We start from the raw sequence: 22,431 nt of genomic DNA on the forward strand, positions 1-22,431 counted from the left end.
TTTGATACCCTGGCTGAGGAGGACCTAGAGTTTGCTCATTCGGTGCTGCAGAGTCATCCGCACTCTCCTGCCCGTTTGGGAGCTTTGGTATAATCCCCATGGTCCTTACGGAGTCCCAGCATTCATTTAGGACGTCAGAGAAAATTAAGATTTTACTCACCGGTAAATCTATTTCTCTGACGTCCGTAGTGGATGCTGGGAACTCCGTAAGGACCATGGGGAATAGCGGCTCCGCAGGAGACTGGGCACAAAAGAAAAGCTTTAGGACTACCTGGTGTGCACTGGCTCCTCCCCCTATGACCCTCCTCCAAGCCTCAGTTAGATTTATGTGCCCGACCGAGCTGGGTGCAATCTAGGGGGCTCTCCTGAGCTTCTTAGGAAAAGTTAGTTTTAGGTTTTTTATTTTCAGTGAGACCTGCTGGCAACAGGCTCACTGCATCGAGGGACTAAGGGGAGAAGAAGCGAACCTGCCTGCTTGCAGCCAGCTTGGGCTTCTTAGGCTACTGGACACCATTAGCTCCAGAGGGACCGAACACAGGCCCAGCCTCTGAGTCCGGTCCCAGAGCCGCGCCGCCGGCCCCCTTACAGGGCCAGAAGCAAGAAGTCCGGAAAGTCGGCGGCAGAAGACATCAGTCTTCACCAAGGTAGCGCACAGCACTGCAGCTGTGCGCCATTGCTCCTCATGCACACCACACGCTCCGGTCACTGATGGGTGCAGGGCGCTGGGGGGGGGGGCGCCCTGAGCAGCAATATGAACACCTTGGCTGGCTAAAATACATCACATATAACCTCCAGGGCTATATGGATGTTATATTAACCCCTGCCAGATTCCTGAAAAAAGCGGGAGAAAAGTCCGCCGAGAAGGGGCGGAGCCTATCTCCTCAGCACACTGGCGCCATTTTCCCTCACAGCTCCGCTGGAAGGACGTCTCCCTGATTCTCCCCTGCAGTCCTGCACTACAGAAAAGGGTAAAACAAGAGGGGGGGGGGGGGGGGGCACTAATTAGGCGCAGTATAATATAAACAGCAGCTATAAGGGGGAAAAACACTCTGTATAGTGTTATCCCAACATATATATAGCGCTCTGGTGTGTGCTGGCATACTCTCCCTCTGTCTCCCCAAAGGGCTAGTGGGGTCCTGTCCTCTATCAGAGCATTCCCTGTGTGTGTCGGTACGACTGTGTCGACATGTATGAGGAGGAAAATGATGTGGAGGCGGAACAATTGTCTATAATGGAGATGTCACCCCCTAGGGAGTCGACACCTGAGTGGATGGGCTTATGGAAGGATTTACGTGAAAGTGTCAGCTCTTTACAAAAGACGGTTGATGACATGAGACAGCCGGCTACTCAGCTTGTGCCTGTCCAGGCGTCTCAAAGACCATCAGGGGCTCTAAAACGCCCGCTACCTCAGATGGCAGATAAAGACGCCGACACGGATACTGACTCCAGTGTCGACGATGAAGAGACGAATGTGACTTCCAGTAGGGCCACACGTTACATGATTGAGGCAATGAAAAATGTTTTACACATTTCTGATAGTACAGGTACCACTAAAAAGGGTATTATGTTTGGTGAGAAAAAAACTACCTGTAGTTTTTCCTGCATCTAAGGAATTAAATGAAGTGTGTGATGAAGCGTGGATTTCTCCCGATAATAAACTGATAATTCCTAAAAGGTTATTGGCATCATACCCCTTCCCGCCAGAGGATAGGGCACGTTGGGAAACACCCCCTAGGGTGGATAAAGCACTCACACGCTTGTCTAATAGAGCATTTAAAAGATGCATTTTTATATATGCGTGATGCACAGAGGGATATTTGAAGACTGGCATCAAGAGTAAGTGCGCTGTCCATATCTGCCAGAAGAGGGTTATGGACGCGGCAGTGGTCAGGTGATGCTGATTCCAAAAGGCATATGGAAGTATTGCCTTATAAAGGGGAGGAGTTATTTGGGGTAGGTCTATCGGACCTGGTGTCCACGGCAACTGCTGGGAATTCCACATTTTTACCCCAGGTAGCCTCTCAACATAAGAAGACGCCGTATTATCAGGCACAGTCCTTTCGGCCCCATAAGGGCAAGCGGGCAAAAGGCTCCTCATTTCTGCCCCGTGGCAGAGGGAGAGAAAAAAGGCTGCAGCAAGCAGCCAGTTCCCATGAACAGAAGCCCTCTCCCGCTTCTGCCAAGTCCTCAGCATGACGCTGGGGCTCTACAAGCGGACTCAGGCACGGTGGGGGCCCGTCTCAAGAATTTCAGCGCGCAGTGGGATCCTTCAGGTGGTATCTCAGGGGTACAAATTGGAATTCGAGACGTCTCCCCCCCGCCGTTTCCTAAAGTCTGCCTTACCGACGTCTCCCTCCGACAGGGAGGCGGTATTGGAAGCCATTCACAAGCTGTATTCTCAGCAGGTGATAATCAAGGTACCCCTCCTGCAACAGGGAAAGGGGTATTATTCCACGCTGTTTGTGGTACCGAAGCCGGATGGCTCGGTGAGACCTATTTTAAATCTAAAATCTTTGAACACTTACATACAGAGGTTCAAATTCAAGATGGAGTCACTCAGAGCGGTGATCGCGAACCTGGAAGAAGGGGATTATATGGTGTCTCTGGACATCAAGGATGCTTACCTCCATGTCCCAATTTACCCTTCTCACCAAGGGTACCTCAGGTTTGTGGTACAGAACTGCCACTATCCGTTTCAGACGCTGCCGTTTGGATTGTCCACGGCGCCCCGGGTCTTTACCAAAGTAATGGCCGAAATGATGATACTCCTTCGAAGGAAGGGAGTTTTAATTATCCCTTACTTGGACGATCTCCTGATAAGGGCAAGATCCAAGGAACAGTTGGTAGTCGGAGTAGCACTATCTCAAGTAGTGCTGCAGCAGCACGGTTGGATTCTCAATATCCCAAAATCGCAGCTGATCCCGACGACACGTCTTCTATTCCTAGGGATGATCCTGGACACAGTCCAGAAAAAGGTGTTTCTCCCGGAAGAGAAAGCCAGAGAGTTATCCGAACTAGTCAGAAACCTCCTAAAACCAGGCCAAGTATCAGTGCATCAATGCACAAGGGTCCTGGGAAAAATGGTGGCTTCCTACGAAGCAATCCCATTCGGCAGATTCCACGCAAGAACATTCCAGTGGGACCTGCTGGACAAATGGTCCGGATCGCATCTTCAGATGCATCGGCGGATAACCCTGTCCCCAAGGACAAGGGTGTCTCTCCTGTGGTGGTTGCAGAGTGCTCATCTTCTAGAGGGCCGCAGATTCGGCATTCAGGACTGGGTCCTGGTGACCATAGATGCCAGCCTGCGAGGCTGGGGAGCAGTCACACAGGGAAGAAACTTCCAGGGCTTGTGGTCAAGCCTGGAGACATCACTTCACATAAATATCCTGGAGTTAAGAGCCATTTACAATGCTCTAAGCCAAGCAAGACCTCTGCTTCAAGGTCAGCCGGTGCTGATCCAGTCGGACAACATCACGGCAGTCGCCCACGTAAACAGACAGGGCGGCACAAGAAGCAGGAGGGCAATGGCAGAAGCTGCAAGGATTCTTCACTGGGCGGAAAATCATGTGATAGCACTGTCAGCAGTGTTCATTCCGGGAGTGGACAACTGGGAAGCAGACTTCCTCAGCAGGCACGACCTCCACCCGGGAGAGTGGGGACTTCACCCAGAAGTCTTCCACATGATTGTAAACCGTTGGGAAAAACCAAAGGTGGACATGATGGCGTCCCGCCTCAACAAAAAACTGGACAGGTATTGCGCCAGGTCAAGGGACCCTCAAGCAATAGCTGTGGACGCTCTGGTAACACCGTTGGTGTACCAGTCAGTGTATGTGTTCCCTCCTCTGCCGCTCATACCCAAGGTGCTGAGGATTATACGGCGGGGAGGAGTAAGAACTATTCTCGTGGCTCCGGATTAGCCAAGAAGGACTTGGTACCCGGAACTTCAAGAAATGCTCACAGAGGACCCGTGGCCTCTACCTCTGAGAAGGGACCTGCTCCAGCAGGGACCCTGTCTGTTCCAAGACTTACCGCGGCTGCGTTTGACGGCATGGCGGTTGAACGCCGGATCCTAAAGGAAAAAGGCATTCCAGACGAAGTCATCCCTACTTTGATAAAAGCCAGAAAGGATGTAACCGCAAAGCATTATCACCGCATCTGGCGGAAATATGTTGCGTGGTGCGAGGCCAAAAAGGCCCCGACGGAGGAATTTCAACTGGGTCGATTCCTGCATTTCCTGCAAGCAGGAGTGTCTATGGGCCTAAAATTAGGATCCATTAAGGTCCAGATTTCGGCCCTGTCGATTTTCTTTCAGAGAGAACTGGCGTCAGTGCCTGAAGTCCAGACGTTTGTTAAGGGAGTGCTACATATACAGCCTCCTTTTGTGCCTCCAGTGGCACCCTGGGATCTAAATGTTGTTTTGGGTTTCCTAAAATCACATTGGTTTGAACCACTCAACACTGTGGACTTAAAATATCTCACATGGAAAGTGGTCATACTGTTGGCCCTGGCTTCAGCCAGGCGTGTGTCAGAATTGGCGGCTTTATCCTGTAAAAGCCCTTACCTGATTTTTCATACGGACAGGGCAGAATTGAGGACTCGTCCTCAATTTCTCCCAAAGGTGGTTTCAGCGTTTCATCTGAACTAGTCTATTGTGGTACCTGCGGCTACTAAAGATTTGGAAAATCTGACTCGCTATTTATCCTGTACGCACCCAACTAGCTGGGTGCTCCTGCTTCTAAGCAGACTATTGCTCGCTGGATTTGTAGTACAATTCAGCTTGCGCATTCTGTGGCAGGCCTGCCACAGCCAAAATCTGTAAAAGCCCACTCCACAAGGAAGGTGGGCTCATCTTGGGCGGCTGCCCGAGGGGTCTCGGCTTTACAACTTTGCCGAGCTGCTACTTGGTCAGGGTCAAATACTTTTGTGAAATTTTACAAATTTGACACTCTGGCTGAGGAGGACCTGGAGTTTTCTCACTCGGTGCTGCAGAGTCATCCGCACTCTCCCGCCCGTTTGGGAGCTTTGGTATAATCCCCATGGTCCTTACGGAGTTCCCAGCATCCACTAGGACGTCAGAGAAAATAAGAATTTACTTACCGATAATTCTATTTCTCGTAGTCCGTAGTGAATGCTGGGCGCCCATCCCAAGTGCGGATTATCTGCAATACTTGTACATAGTTATTGTTAACAAATCGGGTTATTGTTGTTGTGAGCCATCTATCCAGAGGCTCCTCTGTTATCATGCTGTTAACTGGGTTCATATCACAAGTTGTACGGTGTGATTGGTGTGGCTGGTATGAGTCTTACCCGGGATTCAAAATCCTTCCTTATTGTGTACGCTCGTCCGGGCACAGTATCCTAACTGAGGCTTGGAGGAGGGTCATAGGGGGAGGAGCCAGTGCACACCAGGTAGTCCTAAAGCTTTTCTTTTGTGCCCAGTCTCCTGCGGAGCCGCTATTCCCCATGGTCCTTACGGAGTTCCCAGCATCCACTACGGACTACGAGAAATAGAATTATCGGTAAGTAAATTCTTATTTTCTCGTAGTCCGTAGTGGATGCTGGGCGCCCATCCCAAGTGCGGATTGTCTGCAATACTTGTTTATAGTTATTGCCTAACTAAAGGGTTATTGTTGAGCCATCTGTTGAGAGGCTCAGTTATATTTCATACTATTAACTGGGTATTGTATCACGAGTTATACGGTGTGATTGGTGTGGCTGGTATGAGTCTTACCCGGGATTCAAAATCCTTCCTTATTGTGTCAGCTCTTCCGGGCACAGTATCCTAACTGAGGTCTGGAGGAGGGTCATAGTGGGAGGAGCCAGTGCACACCAGGTAGTCCTAAAGCTTTCTTTAGTTGTGCCCAGTCTCCTGTGGAGCCGCTATTCCCCATGGTCCTTACGGAGTCCCAGCATCCACTACGGACTACGAGAAATAGATTTACCGGTGAGTAAAATCTTATTTCTCTGACGTCCTAGTGGATGCTGGGAACTCCGTAAGGACCATGGGGAATAGTGGCTCCGCAGGAGACTGGGCACAAAAAGTAAAAGCTTTAGACTAGCTGGTGTGCACTGGCTCCTCCCCCTATGACCCTCCTCCAAGCCTCAGTTAGATTTTTGTGCCCGAACGAGAAGGGTGCAAGCTAGGTGGCTCTCCTGAGCTGCTTAGAAGTAAAAGTTTAAATAGGTTTTTTATTTTCAGTGAGTCCTGCTGGCAACAGGCTCACTGCATCGTGGGACTAAGGGGAGAAGAAGCGAACTCACCTGACTGCAGAGTGGATTGGGCTTCTTGGCTACTGGACATTAGCTCCAGAGGGACGATCACAGGTTCAGCCTGGATGGGTCCCGGAGCCGCGCCGCCGGCCCCCTTACAGAGCCAGAAGAGCGAAGAGGTCCGGAGAAAGCGGCGGCAGAAGACGTTCCTGTCTTCAAATAAGGTAGCGCACAGCACTGCAGCTGTGCGCCATTGCTCTCAGCACACTTCACACTCCGGTCACTGAGGGTGCAGGGCGCTGGGGGGGAGCGCCCTGAGACGCAATAAAAACGATATGTAAACCTTATATGGCTAAAAAAAATGCATCACATATAGCTCCTGGGCTATATGGATGCATTTATCCCCTGCCAGTTTCCTGAAAAAAGCGGGAGAAAAGGCCGCCGTGAAGGGGGCGGGGCCTTTCTCCTCAGCACACAAGCGCCATTTTCTTTCACAGCTCCGCTGGAAGGACTGCTCCCTGACTCTCCCCTGCAGTCCTGCACTACAGAAACAGGGTAAAACAGAGAGGGGGGCACTATTGGCAGCTAATATATAAATACAGCAGCTATAACAGGGAGTAACACTTATATAAGGTTATCCCTGTGTATATATATATATATATATATATATATATATATAGCGCTCTGGTGTGTGCTGGCAAACTCTCCCTCTGTCTCCCCAAAGGGCTAGTGGGGTCCTGTCCTCAGAGCATTCCCTGTGTGTGTGCTGGGTGTCGGTACGATTGTGTTGACATGTATGAGGAGGAAAATGATGTGGAAGCAGAGCAATTGCCTGTGTTAGTGATGTCACCCCCTAGGGAGTCGACACCTGACTGGATGGTGGTAATTAAAGAATTACGTGACAATGTCAGCACTTTGCAAAAAACTGTTGACGACATGAGACAGCCGACAAATCAATTAGTGCCTGTTCAGGCGTCTCAGACACCGTCAGGGGCGCTAAAACGCCCGTTACCTCAGATGGTCGACACAGACCCTGACACGGATACTGAATCCAGTGTCGACGGTGACGAGACAAACGTAATGTCCAGTAGGGCCACACGTTACATGATCACGGCAATGAAGGAGGCATTGAACATTTCTGACACTACAAGTACCACAAAAAAGGGTATTATGTGGGGTGTGAAAAAACTACCAGTGGTTTTTACTGAGTCAGATGAATTAAATGAGGTGTGTGATAAAGCGTGGGTTTCCCCCGATAAAAAACTGCTGATTTCTAATAAATTATTGGCACTATACCCTTTCCCGCCAGAGGTTAGGGCACGTTGGGAAACACCCCCTAGGGTAGATAAGGCGCTCACACGCTTATCAAAACAAGTGGCGTTACCGTCTCCTGATACGGCCGCTCTCAAGGAACCAGCTGATAGAAGGCTGGAAAATATCTTAAAAGGTATATACACACATACCGGTGTTATACTGCGACCAGCGATCGCCTCAGCCTGGATGTGCAGCGCTGGAGTGGCTTGGTCGGATTCCCTGACTGAAAATATTGATACCCTGGATAGGGACAGTATATTATTAACTATAGAGCATTTGAAGGATGCATTACTATATATGCGAGATGCACAGAGGGATATTTGCACCCTGGCATCTAGAGTAAGTGCGATGTCCATTTCTGCCAGAAGAACGTTATGGACGCGACAGTGGTCAGGTGATGCGGATTCCAAACGACATATGGAAGTATTGCCGTATAAAGGGGAGGAGTTATTTGGGGTCGGTCTATCGGACCTGGTGGTCACAGCAACGGCTGGAAAATCCACCTTTTTACCCCAGGTCACCTCTCAGCAGAAAAAGACACCGTCTTTTCAAACCCAGTCCTTTCGTCCCTATAAGGGCAAGAGGGGAAAAGGCCGCTCGTTCCTGCCCCGGGGCAGAGGAAGGGGAAAAAGACTGCACCATGCAGCCTCTTCCCAGGAGCAGAAGCCCTCCCCCGCTTCTGCCAAGTCCTCAGCATGACGCTGGGGCTCTGCAAGCAGACTCGGGCACGGTGGGGGGCCGTCTCAAGAATTTCAGCGCGCAGTGGGCTCACTCGCAAGTGGACCCCTGGATCCTGCAGGTAGTATCACAGGGGTACAAATTGGAATTCGAGACGTCTCCCCCTCGCCGGTTCCTGAAGTCTGCTCTACCAACGTCTCCCTCCGACAGGGAGGCAGTATTGGAAGCTATTCACAAGCTGTATACCCAGCAGGTGATAATCAAGGTACTCCTCCTACAACAGGGAAAGGGGTATTATTCCACGCTGTTTGTGGTACCGAAGCCGGACGGCTCGGTGAGACCAATTTTAAATCTAAAATCTTTGAACACTTACATAAAAAGGTTCAAATTCAAGATGGAGTCACTCAGAGCAGTGATAGCGAACCTGGAAGAAGGGGACTATATGGTATCTCTAGACATCAAGGATGCTTATCTCCATGTCCCAATCTACCCTTCTCACCAAGGGTACCTCAGGTTTGTGATACAAAACTGTCATTATCAGTTTCAGACGCTGCCGTTTGGATTGTCCACGGCACCACGGGTCTTTACCAAGGTAATGGCCGAAATGATGATTCTTCTTCGAAGAAAAGGCGTCTTAATTATCCCTTACTTGGACGATCTCCTGATAAGGGCAAGGTCCAGGGAACAGTTAGAGGTCGGAGTAGCACTATCTCAGGTAGTGCTACGTCAGCACGGGTGGATTCTAAATATCCCAAAATCACAGCTGATTCCAACAACACGTCTACTGTTCCTAGGGATGATTCTGGACACAGTCCAGAAAAAGGTCTTTCTCCCGGAGGAGAAGGCCAGGGAGTTATCCGAGCTAGTCAGGAACCTCCTAAAACCAGGACAAGTGTCAGTGCATCAGTGCACGAGAGTCCTGGGAAAAATGGTGGCTTCTTACGAAGCGATTCCATTCGGAAGATTCCATGCAAGAACTTTTCAGTGGGATCTGCTAGACAAATGGTCCGGATCGCATCTTCAGATGCATCAGCGGATAACCCTATCTCCAAGGACAAGGGTATCTCTCCTGTGGTGGTTACAGAAGGCTCATCTTCTAGAGGGCCGCAGATTCGGCATTCAGGATTGGATGCTGGTAACCACGGATGCCAGCCTGAGAGGCTGGGGAGCAGTCACACAGGGAAGAAATTTCCAGGGCTTGTGGTCAAGCATGGAAACGTCTCTTCACATAAATATCCTAGAGCTAAGGGCCATTTACAATGCCCTAAGTCAAGCAAGGCCTCTGCTTCAGGGTCAACCGGTATTGATCCAGTCGGACAACATCACGGCGGTCGCCCACGTAAACAGATAGGGCGGCACAAGAAGCAGGAGGGCAATGGCAGAAGCTGCAAGGATTCTCCGCGGGGCGGAAAATCATGTGATAGCACTGTCAGCAGTGTTCATTCCGGGAGTGGACAACTGGGAAGCAGACTTCCTCAGCAGACACGACCTCCACCTGGGGGAGTGGGGACTTCATCCAGAAGTCTTCCAAGTGATTGTAAACCGTTGGGAAAAACCAAAGGTGGACATGATGGCGTCCCGTCTCAACAAGAAACTGGACAGATATTGCGCCAGGTCAAGGGACCCTCAGGCAATAGCGGTGGACGCTCTGGTAACTCCGTGGGTGTTCCAGTCGGTATATGTGTTCCCTCCTCTTCCTCTCATACCAAAAGTACTGAGAATCATAAGAAGGAGAGGAGTAAGAACGATACTCGTGGCTCCGGATTGGCCAAGAAGAACTTGGTACCCGGAGCTGCAAGAGATGCTCACGGAGGACCCGTGGCCTCTACCTCTAAGGAAGGACCTGCTCCAGCAGGGACCTTGTCTGTTCCAAGACTTACCGCGGCTGCGTTTGACGGCATGGAGGTTGAACGCCGGATCCTGAAGGAAAAAGGCATTCCAGATGAAGTCATCCCTACCCTGATCAAGGCCAGGAAGGATGTAACTGCAAAACATTATCATCGCATTTGGCGAAAATATGTTGCGTGGTGTGAGGCCAAGAAGGCCCCTACGGAGGAATTTCAACTGGGTCGTTTCCTACATTTCCTGCAAGCAGGATTGTCTATGGGCCTAAAATTAGGATCCATTAAGGTTCAAATTTCGGCCCTGTCGATCTTCTTCCAGAAAGAACTGGCTTCAGTGCCTGAAGTTCAGACGTTTGTCAAAGGGGTACTGCATATACAGCCTCCTTTTGTGCCTCCAGTGGCACCTTGGGATCTCAATGTAGTTTTAGGGTTCCTAAAATCACATTGGTTTGAACCACTTGCCACAGTGGATTTGAAATATCTCACATGGAAAGTGGTAATGCTGTTGGCCCTGGCTTCAGCCAGGCGCGTATCAGAATTGGCGGCTTTATCCTATAAAAGCCCTTACCTGATCTTTCATTCGGATAGGGCGGAATTGAGGACTCGTCCTCCATTTCTCCCTAAGGTGGTTTCAGCGTTTCACATGAATCAACCTATTGTGGTACCTGTGGCTACTAGGGACTTGGAGGACTCCAAGTTGCTGGACGTAGTCAGGGCCCTGAAATTATATGTTTCCAGGACGGCTGGAGTCAGAAAATCTGACTCGCTGTTTATCCTGTATGCACCCAACAAGCTGGGTGCTCCTGCTTCTAAGCAGACGATTGCTCGTTGGATTTGTAGTACAATTCAACTTGCACATTCTGTGGCAGGCCTGCCACAGCCAAAATCTGTAAAAGCCCATTCCACAAGGAAGGTGGGCTCATCTTGGGCGGCTGCCCGAGGGGTCTCGGCTTTACAACTTTGCCGAGCAGCTACTTGGTCAGGGGCAAACACGTTTGCTAAATTCTACAAATTTGATACCCTGGCTGAGGTGGACCTGGAGTTCTCTCATTCGGTGCTGCAGAGTCATCCGCACTCTCCCGCCCGTTTGGGAGCTTTGGTATAATCCCCATGGTCCTTACGGAGTTCCCAGCATCCACTAGGACGTCAGAGAAAATAAGAATTTACTTACCGATAATTCTATTTCTCATAGTCCGTAGTGGATGCTGGGCGCCCATCCCAAGTGCGGATTGTCTGCAATACTTGTATATAGTTATTGTTACAAACAAATCGGGTTGTTTATTGTTGGAAGCCATCTTTTCAGAGGCTCCTACGGTTATCATACTGTTAACTGGGTTCAGATCACGAGTTGTACGGTGTGATTGGTGTGGCTGGTATGAGTCTTACCCGGGATTCAAGATCCTTCCTTATTATGTACGCTCGTCCGGGCACAGTATCTTAACTGAGGCTTGGAGGAGGGTCATAGGGGGAGGAGCCAGTGCACACCAGCTAGTCTAAAGCTTTTACTTTTTGTGCCCAGTCTCCTGCGGAGCCGCTATTCCCCATGGTCCTTACGGAGTTCCCAGCATCCACTACGGACTATGAGAAATAGAATTATCGGTAAGTAAATTCTTATTTTTTTTTCTTTTTTTGAACCTTTTCATACTTAACGATCCACGTGGACTACGATTGGAACGGTAATCTGTGCTGAGCGAAGCGGTAGCGGAGCGAAGGCACCATGCCCGAAGTTCGCTCGCCATGCGAGGGGACGCGGTGCATTAATTGGGGTTCCCGGTCACTCTACGAAGAAAACTACGCCAAAATAACATAAAAAACTCATGTCGACATAAAGACCCTGTCGACCTAGACACCGTGTCGACCTAGTTACTGTCGACCTTCAATACCACACCCCCTTCTACACCATGTCCCCTAATGGACCATCACACCTGGGTGTGTGTGGCTCGATTCTTGTATAGTACTCCCGTGATCGGGACATATTCTAATGCCTCTGTCTACTTTCCGTGTGAAAAATGCATGCACCCAGGGACACGTAATGTAAAGTAGTGTTCTTGGGTGGAATTCAATTGTTCTTGGTTGCCCGCAGCTTCAGTTAAATGTAAGGGTAGCTATTCGTTTGTTCATGCTTATGGGTCCAGATACTGTGAGTACCCATTATTTGTGCTCGCACCCTCCTGAGGTGGCTAGCAGAAATCACTTGGAAGTTTGACTTTTGGGGTGCCCAATATGCCATTTTGGCAGCATGCCCAATACTTTGCATGGGTTTAGTCACTTTATGCATCTAAACCTGGTGCATTTGGGCACAACAAGCTTCATAAGTAATGGGAGCCAGCAGCATTCTTGCCCATCTGCAGAACAATTGAGTATCGCTAAAGGGGGGAGAATTGTTTTGGGTGCCATGATAATTAATGGACGTCCGCAGTAGCAGTTCAATTGTTGCTCTGATCAGTTGCCAATGCTGCGACCACCCACGTTTCTGCTTGCAGCCTCCTGAGGTGGTGAACAGAAAAGTCTGTGGTTTGCTTTGTACAGCTACACCTGGTGTGTTTGGCCATGACGTGCTGTAATTAATGGGCACCCAGAACAATTGATTTGTTTTGTTGGGTACCCGTTAATTATCATAACGCCCAAAATTTAATCCCCCCCCAGAGAGTGCGCTTAATGTGGATTTCTGAATATTAGTGTATTTGTTCCATTATACCTGTTTATTAAATGTTTAAGTTACCTACAGTGTGAAACATCGGAAAAAAGTCAGATACACCTGATGTTTTACCGGAGATAATTGGATATCCCCCTTAGACAATTTTGTGCAGATCCATCACATAAAGTTCAGATTAAAAAAAAAATAATTCATTTACAAGTTGTAATGTAACAAAATAGGTAAAAAGCCAAGGGGGCTGAATACTTTAGCAAGGACCTTTTTATAATCTAATTTAGCAGTGTAGTTTGATTTTTGAATGTGGTTCCCAGTCACTCTTTTACTGGCAAGGTAGTAAGTAGGCTGTCTGTAAACTGTCATTTCTAAATGACTTTGTGGTTCCTATTTTAGTTGAACCCATATTGTACGTGTGACAGCTGACGAGACCACATGTTGATTTTTGTTTTTGGGAATACAGTATTGTAACTCTTGAAAAAATCATAAGGATATCTGTTTTTTTATCACTTGCCTGGCAAGTCGTCCCTACCAGCAAGTGCTTTATCTGACCTGGTCGCACAGGATGTGACCAGTCAGATGTGCAGCTGCAGAGAAGGGGAACTTCCTGCAGTAGCTGCAGCTCTCGGACCTCTGCCTTCCCGCACCCTCCCGAAGTATTTGCTGCGCTGCCGTTCACTGCTGATCGGTCAGTACGGCTGTACCCCCACCCAACGACTGCAGACAATAGCAGCTGTTGGGAAAGTGTTAATTAACACTCCCTAAGCCCCACTACTGTGTACCTTTGTAGCTGTCCCAGCTTTTAAAATGAAAGCCGCGATGTTCCGATGGTGACGACAGATGTTTTGTAAAAAATTATCGCATTAAAATTCTTCCCTTCATACAACTGACCTTTCCACGAGAAACACTATCAAAGGCCGTCTGCCTGTGACTTGCATCTCTCCTACACCCTGGTAACCTTGCCAAGATTTTACCAGTGCTGTTACTTGCCTGAGCAGGCTATACCCAACCTTCAAACCCGGAAGAGTTCTCTCAGAACATGCTTCTTTATTATAGCCTAACCCCACACCTGATAGGCCATTCTCTGCATGTTCTTCTAACTCCAGTACCAGTGATGGGCATGGTACTAGTTCCTATTGTCCTGGTATTGTGTTCTCCCCCTATGGTCTAAATTTTCACAAGAAAGCCCACTCTACCAGTTATCTTCTGTCTGCAATTTGTTTATCAGTCTTGTCTGTACTTGTTCTTATTTTATTATTTATAGCTGCTGCTGTAAAGTTTGTGATGCCTTGTGAACTAAACAATAAGGAAGTATGAGCATACACTGAAAGCTACACACTGGGGATACATTGATCTGAATTACAGTAGCCCAACGTTGGAGTTTTTCCAGCTTACCTCTTATAGGCCCTACACACTGGGCGACATCACTGCACGATATGAACGATCTTGTTCATTAATGAACGAGATAACGTTCATATCGTGCAGTGTGGAGGCACCAGCGATGAACGATGCGCGGCCCCGCGCTAGTTCATCGCTGGTGCCATGTCGGCTGTGCATGCAGGCCAATATGGACGAGATCGTCCATATTTGCCTGCAAGTCTACGGAGCCGGGTGATGGGGGAGTGAAGAAACTTAACTCCCCCCCCCGCCGCCGGGTCGGCCGTATCGGCCGTCTGGCACCTCGGTGGCCAATCGTCAAATGTGTAGGGCCTATTAGAGTACAATATACAAGATGGGGCAGAAGAAACTCTTTTTCTGGGGCACTCTTATAGTTATAAAATGTAACTTTTATTACTGTACTTTTACAGAAAATAGTAAGGTATTGAGGATCTGCGCAAACGTTATCGGTGCAGCTAAAATCTAAAATTCACAGTGCATATCCCCTTGCACCACAAAATGTAACAGATATAGCATAGAAATAGAAAGATAGATCAAAGCGCTCCAATAACACCCAAATTTATATGTGCACACCAATGGGTGAAAAAATATAAATAAATAGCAGTACCGTGCTAGATAATAATGGTATACAATTTTCAAGCTTTGCAACGGATTGTAACTCCTTCACCTATAAAAGAGCTTTTTAAGGCTCATAAAAGGAGTAGAAAGAAAGTGCAATAGTGCAAATTATCTTCTTTACAACAAAGAATTTATTTGATCCATCACATTTATACCTAACAGAAGCAGTCACTGGCGTATAGTTATCCTCATAGGCAACAACAGCAGCAGGAGTTAAAGATGACCACAGATAGACGCTCCGCAGGCGTATATTTCAATGATAAGGTGTAACCTCTTCACACCTATATGAGCATAAATCGCTCGTAGGAGGTATAAATGATAGAGAAGGTGCAATAGTGCAATTAACCTTTTAAAAGCATACACATTTATTTTAAAATATCACACTTACACCAAGACAGACGGTTAAAAACATATAGAAATGTATCTCCAATGGCTTCAGCAGCAGCTGGTAATAGGGTCCTGTATGCTCCAGATGGAAAATGGAACCAAGGATAAGGGCTCCGGAAACCGTGATCCAGGTCAGCAACCCGATGCCAGCTACAGATGCAAGTCCACAAGGGATGATACAGCAGGGAGACACATACGCTTAACGCGTTTCAGACAATCTTTGTCCTTCCTCAGAAGCGTCACTGTGATATTTTAAAATAAATGTGTATGCTTTTAAAAGGTTAATTGCACTATTGCACCTTCTCTATCATTTATACCTCCTACGAGCGATTTATGCTCATATAGGTGTGAAGAGGTTACACCTTATCATTGAAATATACGCCTGCGGAGCGTCTATCTGTGGTCATCTTTAACTCCTGCTGCTGTTGTTGCCTATGAGGATAACTATACGCCAGTGACTGCTTCTGTTAGGTATAAATGTGATGGATCAAATAAATTCTTTGTTGTAAAGAAGATAATTTGCACTATTGCACTTTTTCTCTCTACTCCTTTTATGAGCCTTAAAAAGCTCTTTTATAGGTGAAGGAGTTACAATCCATTGCAAAGCTTGAAAATTGTATACCATTATTATCTAGCACGGTACTGCTTTTTATTTATATTTTTTCACCCATTGGTGTGCACATATAAATTTGGGCATTACTGTACTTTTAAAAACAACTATTGTAATCACATACAAATATCATATATAGGGTGGAATTCAATTGTTTGAAAAGTCAGTTGGGTGTCTGTTTTTTCCTGTCTATTAGATAGGAAAATACAGACACCCAACTGACTTTTCAAACCATTGAATACCCCTCATAACATAGTTGTAGATAATAGCAGAGATAATAAATTCTCTTGCTGAAATAAATGCTTCAAATAGATCATGTGTAGTTCACTGATAATTCAGAAAGCTTGAGCGAAATAACGTATTCTTTTTCAAAACTGGTACCATATTTTCAAGGTCTCAGATAATTCCTATTGATACAGTAGGTAACACAGTTCACAGTGCAGATGCTGTATACAGCCGGTAAAGAATAATAATGACTCCAAATAACAATCACCAATGAGTCCACACCACAGAGTACAATGTTAGTGGTCTCCAGGGACCTTGAACTCCTCTTCATCGTATTAAATTGAATTTCCCCCACTGTGTTATTGTCCATGCTTCGTCCGTTATTTGTGTGTGGACCCGCTTCACCTGCAGATCGCAGTGAAGCGGGTCCATATATCAGCAGAATGTATTACAGGTTGAGTATCCCTTATCCAAAATGCTTGGGACCAGAGGTATTTTGGATATGGGATTTTTCCGTATTTTGGAATAATTGCATACCATAATGAGATATCATGGTGATGGGACCTAAATCTAAGCACAGAATACATTTATGTATCATATATACCTTATACACACAACCTTAAGGTCATTTTAGCCAATATTTTTTATAACTTTGTGCATTAAACAAAGTGTGCCTACATTCATACAATTCATTTATGTTTCATATACACCTTATACACACAGCCTGAAGGTCATTTAATACAATATTTGTAATAACTTTGTGTATTAAACAAAGTTTGTGTACATTGAGCCATCAAAAAACAAAGGTTTCACTATCTCACTCTCACTCAAAAAAGTCTGTATTTCGGAATATTCCGTATTTCGGAATATTTGGATATGGGATACTCAACCTGTATATCAATTGCAGCCAATGTGGGAGAGTTTTATTTCACCTGCCCGGTGATGTGCGCCCTCCCACTTTCAGCAGTCCTGTATGGCAAGCTAGTCCCCACTGTGCAGTCTTCCTCTCCCAGTGGCATCTAAGCCAGAGTGCTTTGCCCATACATGTATCTGTGGTGCTGTTGAGACTCAGGCCGGAGCATCCGCTAGAGCCAGGTACAGCGCTGTCCCTGCTGTGGTAATGGGCAACGACACCTGCAGCTGTCGAAATCGATAGCTGCACGTGTTTGAATGGTAAGTAACACTGACCGTTCACATAGTGCCCTGCACATCAGTGCGCTATCTTAAAGATAGCAGCGCCAATAATGACAGAGGCGCATAGTACCACTGTAATACATGGGGAAGAAGCGGTATCAGTGCACTTAAATAACGCGAGTTGGATTCTCTGGTAACGCGACCCGGTTCGTTTTGATCTGACCCTCACCCACCAAACCTCGACCTGGGTAGCTCTAGCAGTATCGGGTAATACTTTGGTAAAAAAGGGTATTGCTAAAATCTGGTTAACTTGTACTTAAAATTATGTAATTTTAGAGATACCTACTGGGATGTTATAGCTATGGAGTGATTTCATTTTAATGGAATCTTGTCTTCAACATTTTAAAAACATTGTAAACGCTGGCATTTTTTTTTTTATTTTTTTTTACAACATTTTGGAATTATGCATGTTTGTTTCAGCATTATTAATAGCTACAGTTTAAATGTTTACTGTGTTTTAGTGTTCTCTTAATTTATTTATTTATTTTTAAACAGGGGATGTTGGCAACTATTACTATGGGCAAGGACATCCCATGAAGCCACACAGAATCCGTATGACTCACAATCTACTTCTTAATTATGGGCTGTACCGCAAGATGGAAATCTATGTAAGCTGTGGGAGTAATAGAAAAGTAAATGGGTATATGGGATGTACACTGCAGAGACTAATTCAAGCATAAAATAGAACTTGTAAAGTTGAATGTTTACATTTTGTTTGGCTGTTTATTAAGGATCAATTCAATTAATCCAATGATGGATTACACACATCACCTATAATTAAAGTAGGCCAACATTGTCCCATCTTCTTGAGCACTTCTGTAGGACATCTGCCATAATGTTGAATTGCACCCATGGAGGGGTTATTCAGTTGTTTTCCCCCATGGCTACCACTAGGGGGTGCAACACCAAATAATTCAATTGCATTGTGTAGATGTCTGTTAGAGGGATCATTTCTTCTTGCAGCCTCCTGAGGTGCAATAAGAAATGTGTGCAGTGTCTGCTGTTTGAGTGCTTCAACCACTTCTTTAAACTGGTTTTGCCACTTTGCGCGGCTAAAGCCGTTGCTATTAGGCGCATCAGTACTAATGGCTACCCGAACGGAGAAACAATTGAATTGTTCCTATTCATATAGACACCCAGCATGGTGCGCACAAAACATTTGAATTATTCTTTTTAGAGTCCACCTTTTCATAATCAATGTATTGTCTCTAATAGTCTTTTAATCATTCTAAGAAATACTACACTGTAACATAGGTCAGGTCTGTTTTTATTTGTGCCCTGGGCAAACAGTGGTCTAAGGCATCAAGTGGGCATATGCCCCATTTCCCATGTGTTTGAATGGATCCGGTATGAAATACCGGCAGACGGGATGCCAGCTTTCAGTATAGTGACAGCGGCATACTGTCCTCCAAAATCCCTCTCGGGCTTGTTGCGCTCGCCACAGGTTTTAATCCCACTTTATTGGTGGTGTGGAACCACCAATGTAGTTGGAATTATAGGCAGGTGTCTGGTTTCTGGTGTTGGTATCATTTAGAATTTTAATTTTTTTTATTTTTTATTGAAGCAATATAATACAAATACACTATTGTATTTCAAAGAGACAAACCATATAAGAAATACATCAGAGATTCCGATACATGTCATCGAGAGATTAAAATACATGTAAGGGTTATAAACATCAGACAGTAAAGCAAATACAAAGTAGGACGGGTCAGGAGTCATGGTTGCCAGTTTGAAATTGTCATATAGTAACACGAGGATCTTGAAGGAACACCCTGGTTTCATACCATATAGAATTACAAAAACCATGTATAATGGCCTCTTTAGTGGGTCTGGGTAGTATCTCAATGAAACTTTGTGGCAAAATTTTTTTTTAGTGCACGACTCTTTTTGAAGTGAGTGCTCCAGCCAGTCCATGTGACCAATAAAGAACAGTTTATCTTTAAACATGTCTAAAGTAGGTACTAAACTTTGTATCCACATATGTAAGATTAATTTTCGTGCGGCTGAGGATATTGCCAGGAGCAACCTCTTAACCTCTCTAGGAGCACGAGTAGCAGGAGGCCAAAAATTGCCCACTCAGGTGTGAGGGGAGCATAACTACCCAAATGTTGAGATGCAAAATGCCAGACCTCCAACCAGAACCTCCTGAGCAGAGGCAAGCCCAGAAGCAGTGGTAGAGGTCTGCATCCTGTTGTCCACATTTAGGACAAGAAGGGTTTTCTAAAAGGCCCATTAAAAAGGGAGATGTAAGAACGGTGAAAAATATTAAGGTACATCTGTGTATTTGGCTGCAGGGAATGTAGTAATTGAAAATTGTAACATTTTAAGTAAAACCTCTACAGTGAGAGATGGAAAGTGTTCCAACCATTGAGCTATTCCAGTTTTAAAGGAAGAATGCTCCACCACTGACCTAAGACACTTATAATATGAGGAAATAGCTCCCTTAAATAGAGGTGATTATAAGAGCATCTTATCCAGAGGGTTGTCCCAATCACTCGCTGGTATTAGTCTGGATACTGTGCTCACATAGTGTTGAGCTTGAAGGAAAGCAAAACCCTGAGACCCGATAAATGTATATTTGGCCACAGCCTCCGTATAGGGGAGTGGTTTGTGGGAGATGGGATTCATCAATTGGCCTATACGTCGAAGCCCTTTCAAGTGCCACATAGTAAATAGGTGATTAGCTTCCCCAGTTTGGAAGTTTGGTTTATATTTGTGTAGCAGCAACAGCCACACTTTCTCTGACGTCCTAGTGGATGCTGGGAACTCCGTAAGGACCATGGGGAATAGCCGCTCCGCAGGAGACTGGGCACAACTAAAGAAAGCTTTAGGTCACCTGGTGTGCACTGGCTCCTCCCACTATGACCCTCCTCCAAGCCTCAGTTAGATTTTGTGCCCGGACGAGGTTGGATGCACACTAGGGGCTCTCCTGAGCTTCTAGAAAGAAAGTATAGAATTAGGTTTTTTATTTTCAGTGAGACCTGCTGGCAACAGGCTCACTGCAGCGAGGGACTAAGGGGAGAAGAAGCGAACCTGCCTGCTTGCAGCCAGCTTGGGCTTCTTAGGCTACTGGACACCATTAGCTCCAGAGGGATCGACCGCAGGCCCAGCCTTGGTGTTCGGTCCCGGAGCCGCGCCGCCGTCCCCCTTACAGAGCCAGAGCCGGAAAATCGGCGGCAGAAGACATCAGTCTTCACCAAGGTAGCGCACAGCACTGCAGCTGTGCGCCATTGCTCCTCATACACACTTCACACTCCGGTCACTGAGGGTGCAGGGCGCTTGGGGGGGGCGCCCTGAGCAGCAATAAAAACACCTTGGCTGGCAAAAATACCACAATATATAGCTCCAGAGGCTATATATGTGGTAAATACCCCTGCCAGAATCCAGAAAAAAGCGGGAGAAAAGTCCGCGAAAAAGGGGCGGAGCTATCTCCCTCAGACACACTGGCGCCATTTTCTCTTCACAGTGCAGCTGGAAGAAAGCTCCCCAGGCTCTCCCCTGTAGTTTTCAGGCTCAAAGGGTTAAAAAGAGAGGGGGGGCACTAAATTTAGGCGCAATATTATATATACAAGCAGCTATTGGGGAAATTTCACTCAGTTATAGTGTTAATCCCCACATTATATAGCGCTCTGGTGTGTGCTGGCATACTCTCTCTCTGTCTCCCCAAAGGGCTTTGTGGGGTCCTGTCCTCAGTCAGAGCATTCCCTGTGTGTATGCGGTGTGTCGGTACGGCTGTGTCGACATGTTTAATGAGGAGGCTTATATGGTGACGGAGCAGATGCCGATAAATGTGATGTCGCCCCCTGTGGGGCCGACACCAGAGTGGATGGTTAGGTGAAAGGTATTAACCGACAGTGTCAACTCCTTACATAAAAGGGTGGATGACGTAACAGCTGTGGGACAGCCGGCTTCTCAGTCCGCGCCTGCCCAGGCGTCTCAAAGGCCATCAGGGGCTCAAAAACGCCCGCTCACTCAGATGGCAAACACAGATGTCGACACGGAGTCTGACTCCAGTGTCGACAAGGTTGAGACATATACACAATCCACTAGGAACATCCGTGACTTGATCCCGGCAATAAAAAATGTGTTACACATTTCTGACATTAACCCAAGTACCACTAAAAAAGGGTTTTATGTTTGGGGAGAAAAAGCAGGCAGTGTTTTGTTCCCCCATCAGATAGATGAATGAATGAAGTGTGTGAAAAGCGTGGGTTCCCCCCGAAAAGAAACTGGTAATTTCTAAAAAGTTACTGATGGCGTACCCTTTCCCGCCAGAGGATAAGTTACGCTGGGAGATATCCCCTAGGGTGGATAAGGCGCTCACACGGTTGTCAAAAAAGGTGGCACTGCCGTTCTAGGAACGGCCACTTTGAAGGTACCTGTTGATAAAAAGCAGGAGGCTATCCTGAAGTCTGTATTTACACACTCAGGTACTAGACTGAGACCTGCAGATCGTGCTGCTGCAGCGTGGTCGGTGACCCTGTCAAACATGAGAACATATTAAAGACGTCGTCTTATATATGAGGGATGCACAGAGGGATATTTTGCCGGCTGGCATCCAAAATGAATGTAATGTCCATTCTGTCAGGAGGGTATTAGAGACCTGTCACTGGACAGGTGATGCTGACTTTAAAAGGCGCATAGAGATTCTGCCTTATAAGGGTGAGGAATTATTTGGGGATGGTCTCTGGGACCTCGTATCCATTACCTCAGGTTTCCTCACAGACTAAGAAAGCACTGTATTATCAGGTACAGTCCTTTCGGCTTCAGAAAAGCAAGCGGGTCAAAGGCGCTTCCTTTCTGTACAGAGACATGGGAAGAGGGAAAAAGCTGCACCAGTCAGCCTGTTCCCAGAATCAAAATTCTTCTCTCGCTTCCTCGGAGTCCACAGCATGACGCGGGGGCTCCACAGGTGTAGCCAGGTACGGTGGGGGGCCGTCTCAAAAATTTCAGCGATCAGTGGGCTCGCTCACAGGTGGATCCCTGTTTCATTCAAGTAGTATTTCAGGGGTACAAGCTGGAATTCGAGATGTCGTCCCCCCCCCCCCCCCCCCCCCGCCGTTTCCTCAAATATGCCTTGCCGACAACTCCCTCAGGCAGGGAGGCTGCGCTAGAGGCAATTAATAAGCTGTATTCCCAGCAGGTAATACTCAAGGTGCCCCTAATTCAACAAGGACGGGGTTACTATTCCACACGGTTTGGGGTACCGAAACCGCATGGTTCGGTGTGACCCATTTTATATTTAAAATCCTTGAACACATACATAAAAAAATTCAAGCTCAAGATGGAATCGCTCA

The 22,431-nt window shown here is 46.8% G+C and overlaps 1 protein-coding gene across 1 annotated transcript in view; it reads left to right on the top strand.

Annotated features, from left to right (window-relative positions):
• Positions 1 to 22,431, top strand: part of HDAC1 (histone deacetylase 1) — a 148,800-nt gene that overhangs the window by 18,489 nt on the left and 107,880 nt on the right. Inside the window, exon 2 of the mRNA XM_063954269.1 lies at positions 17,627 to 17,739. Within this exon, the coding sequence (XP_063810339.1) occupies positions 17,627 to 17,739 (113 nt within the window). The remainder of the gene's footprint in view (positions 1 to 17,626; positions 17,740 to 22,431) is intronic.

Source organism: Pseudophryne corroboree, chromosome 2, assembly GCF_028390025.1.
Source record: "Pseudophryne corroboree isolate aPseCor3 chromosome 2, aPseCor3.hap2, whole genome shotgun sequence".
Classification (NCBI taxonomy): Eukaryota; Metazoa; Chordata; class Amphibia; order Anura; family Myobatrachidae; genus Pseudophryne; species Pseudophryne corroboree.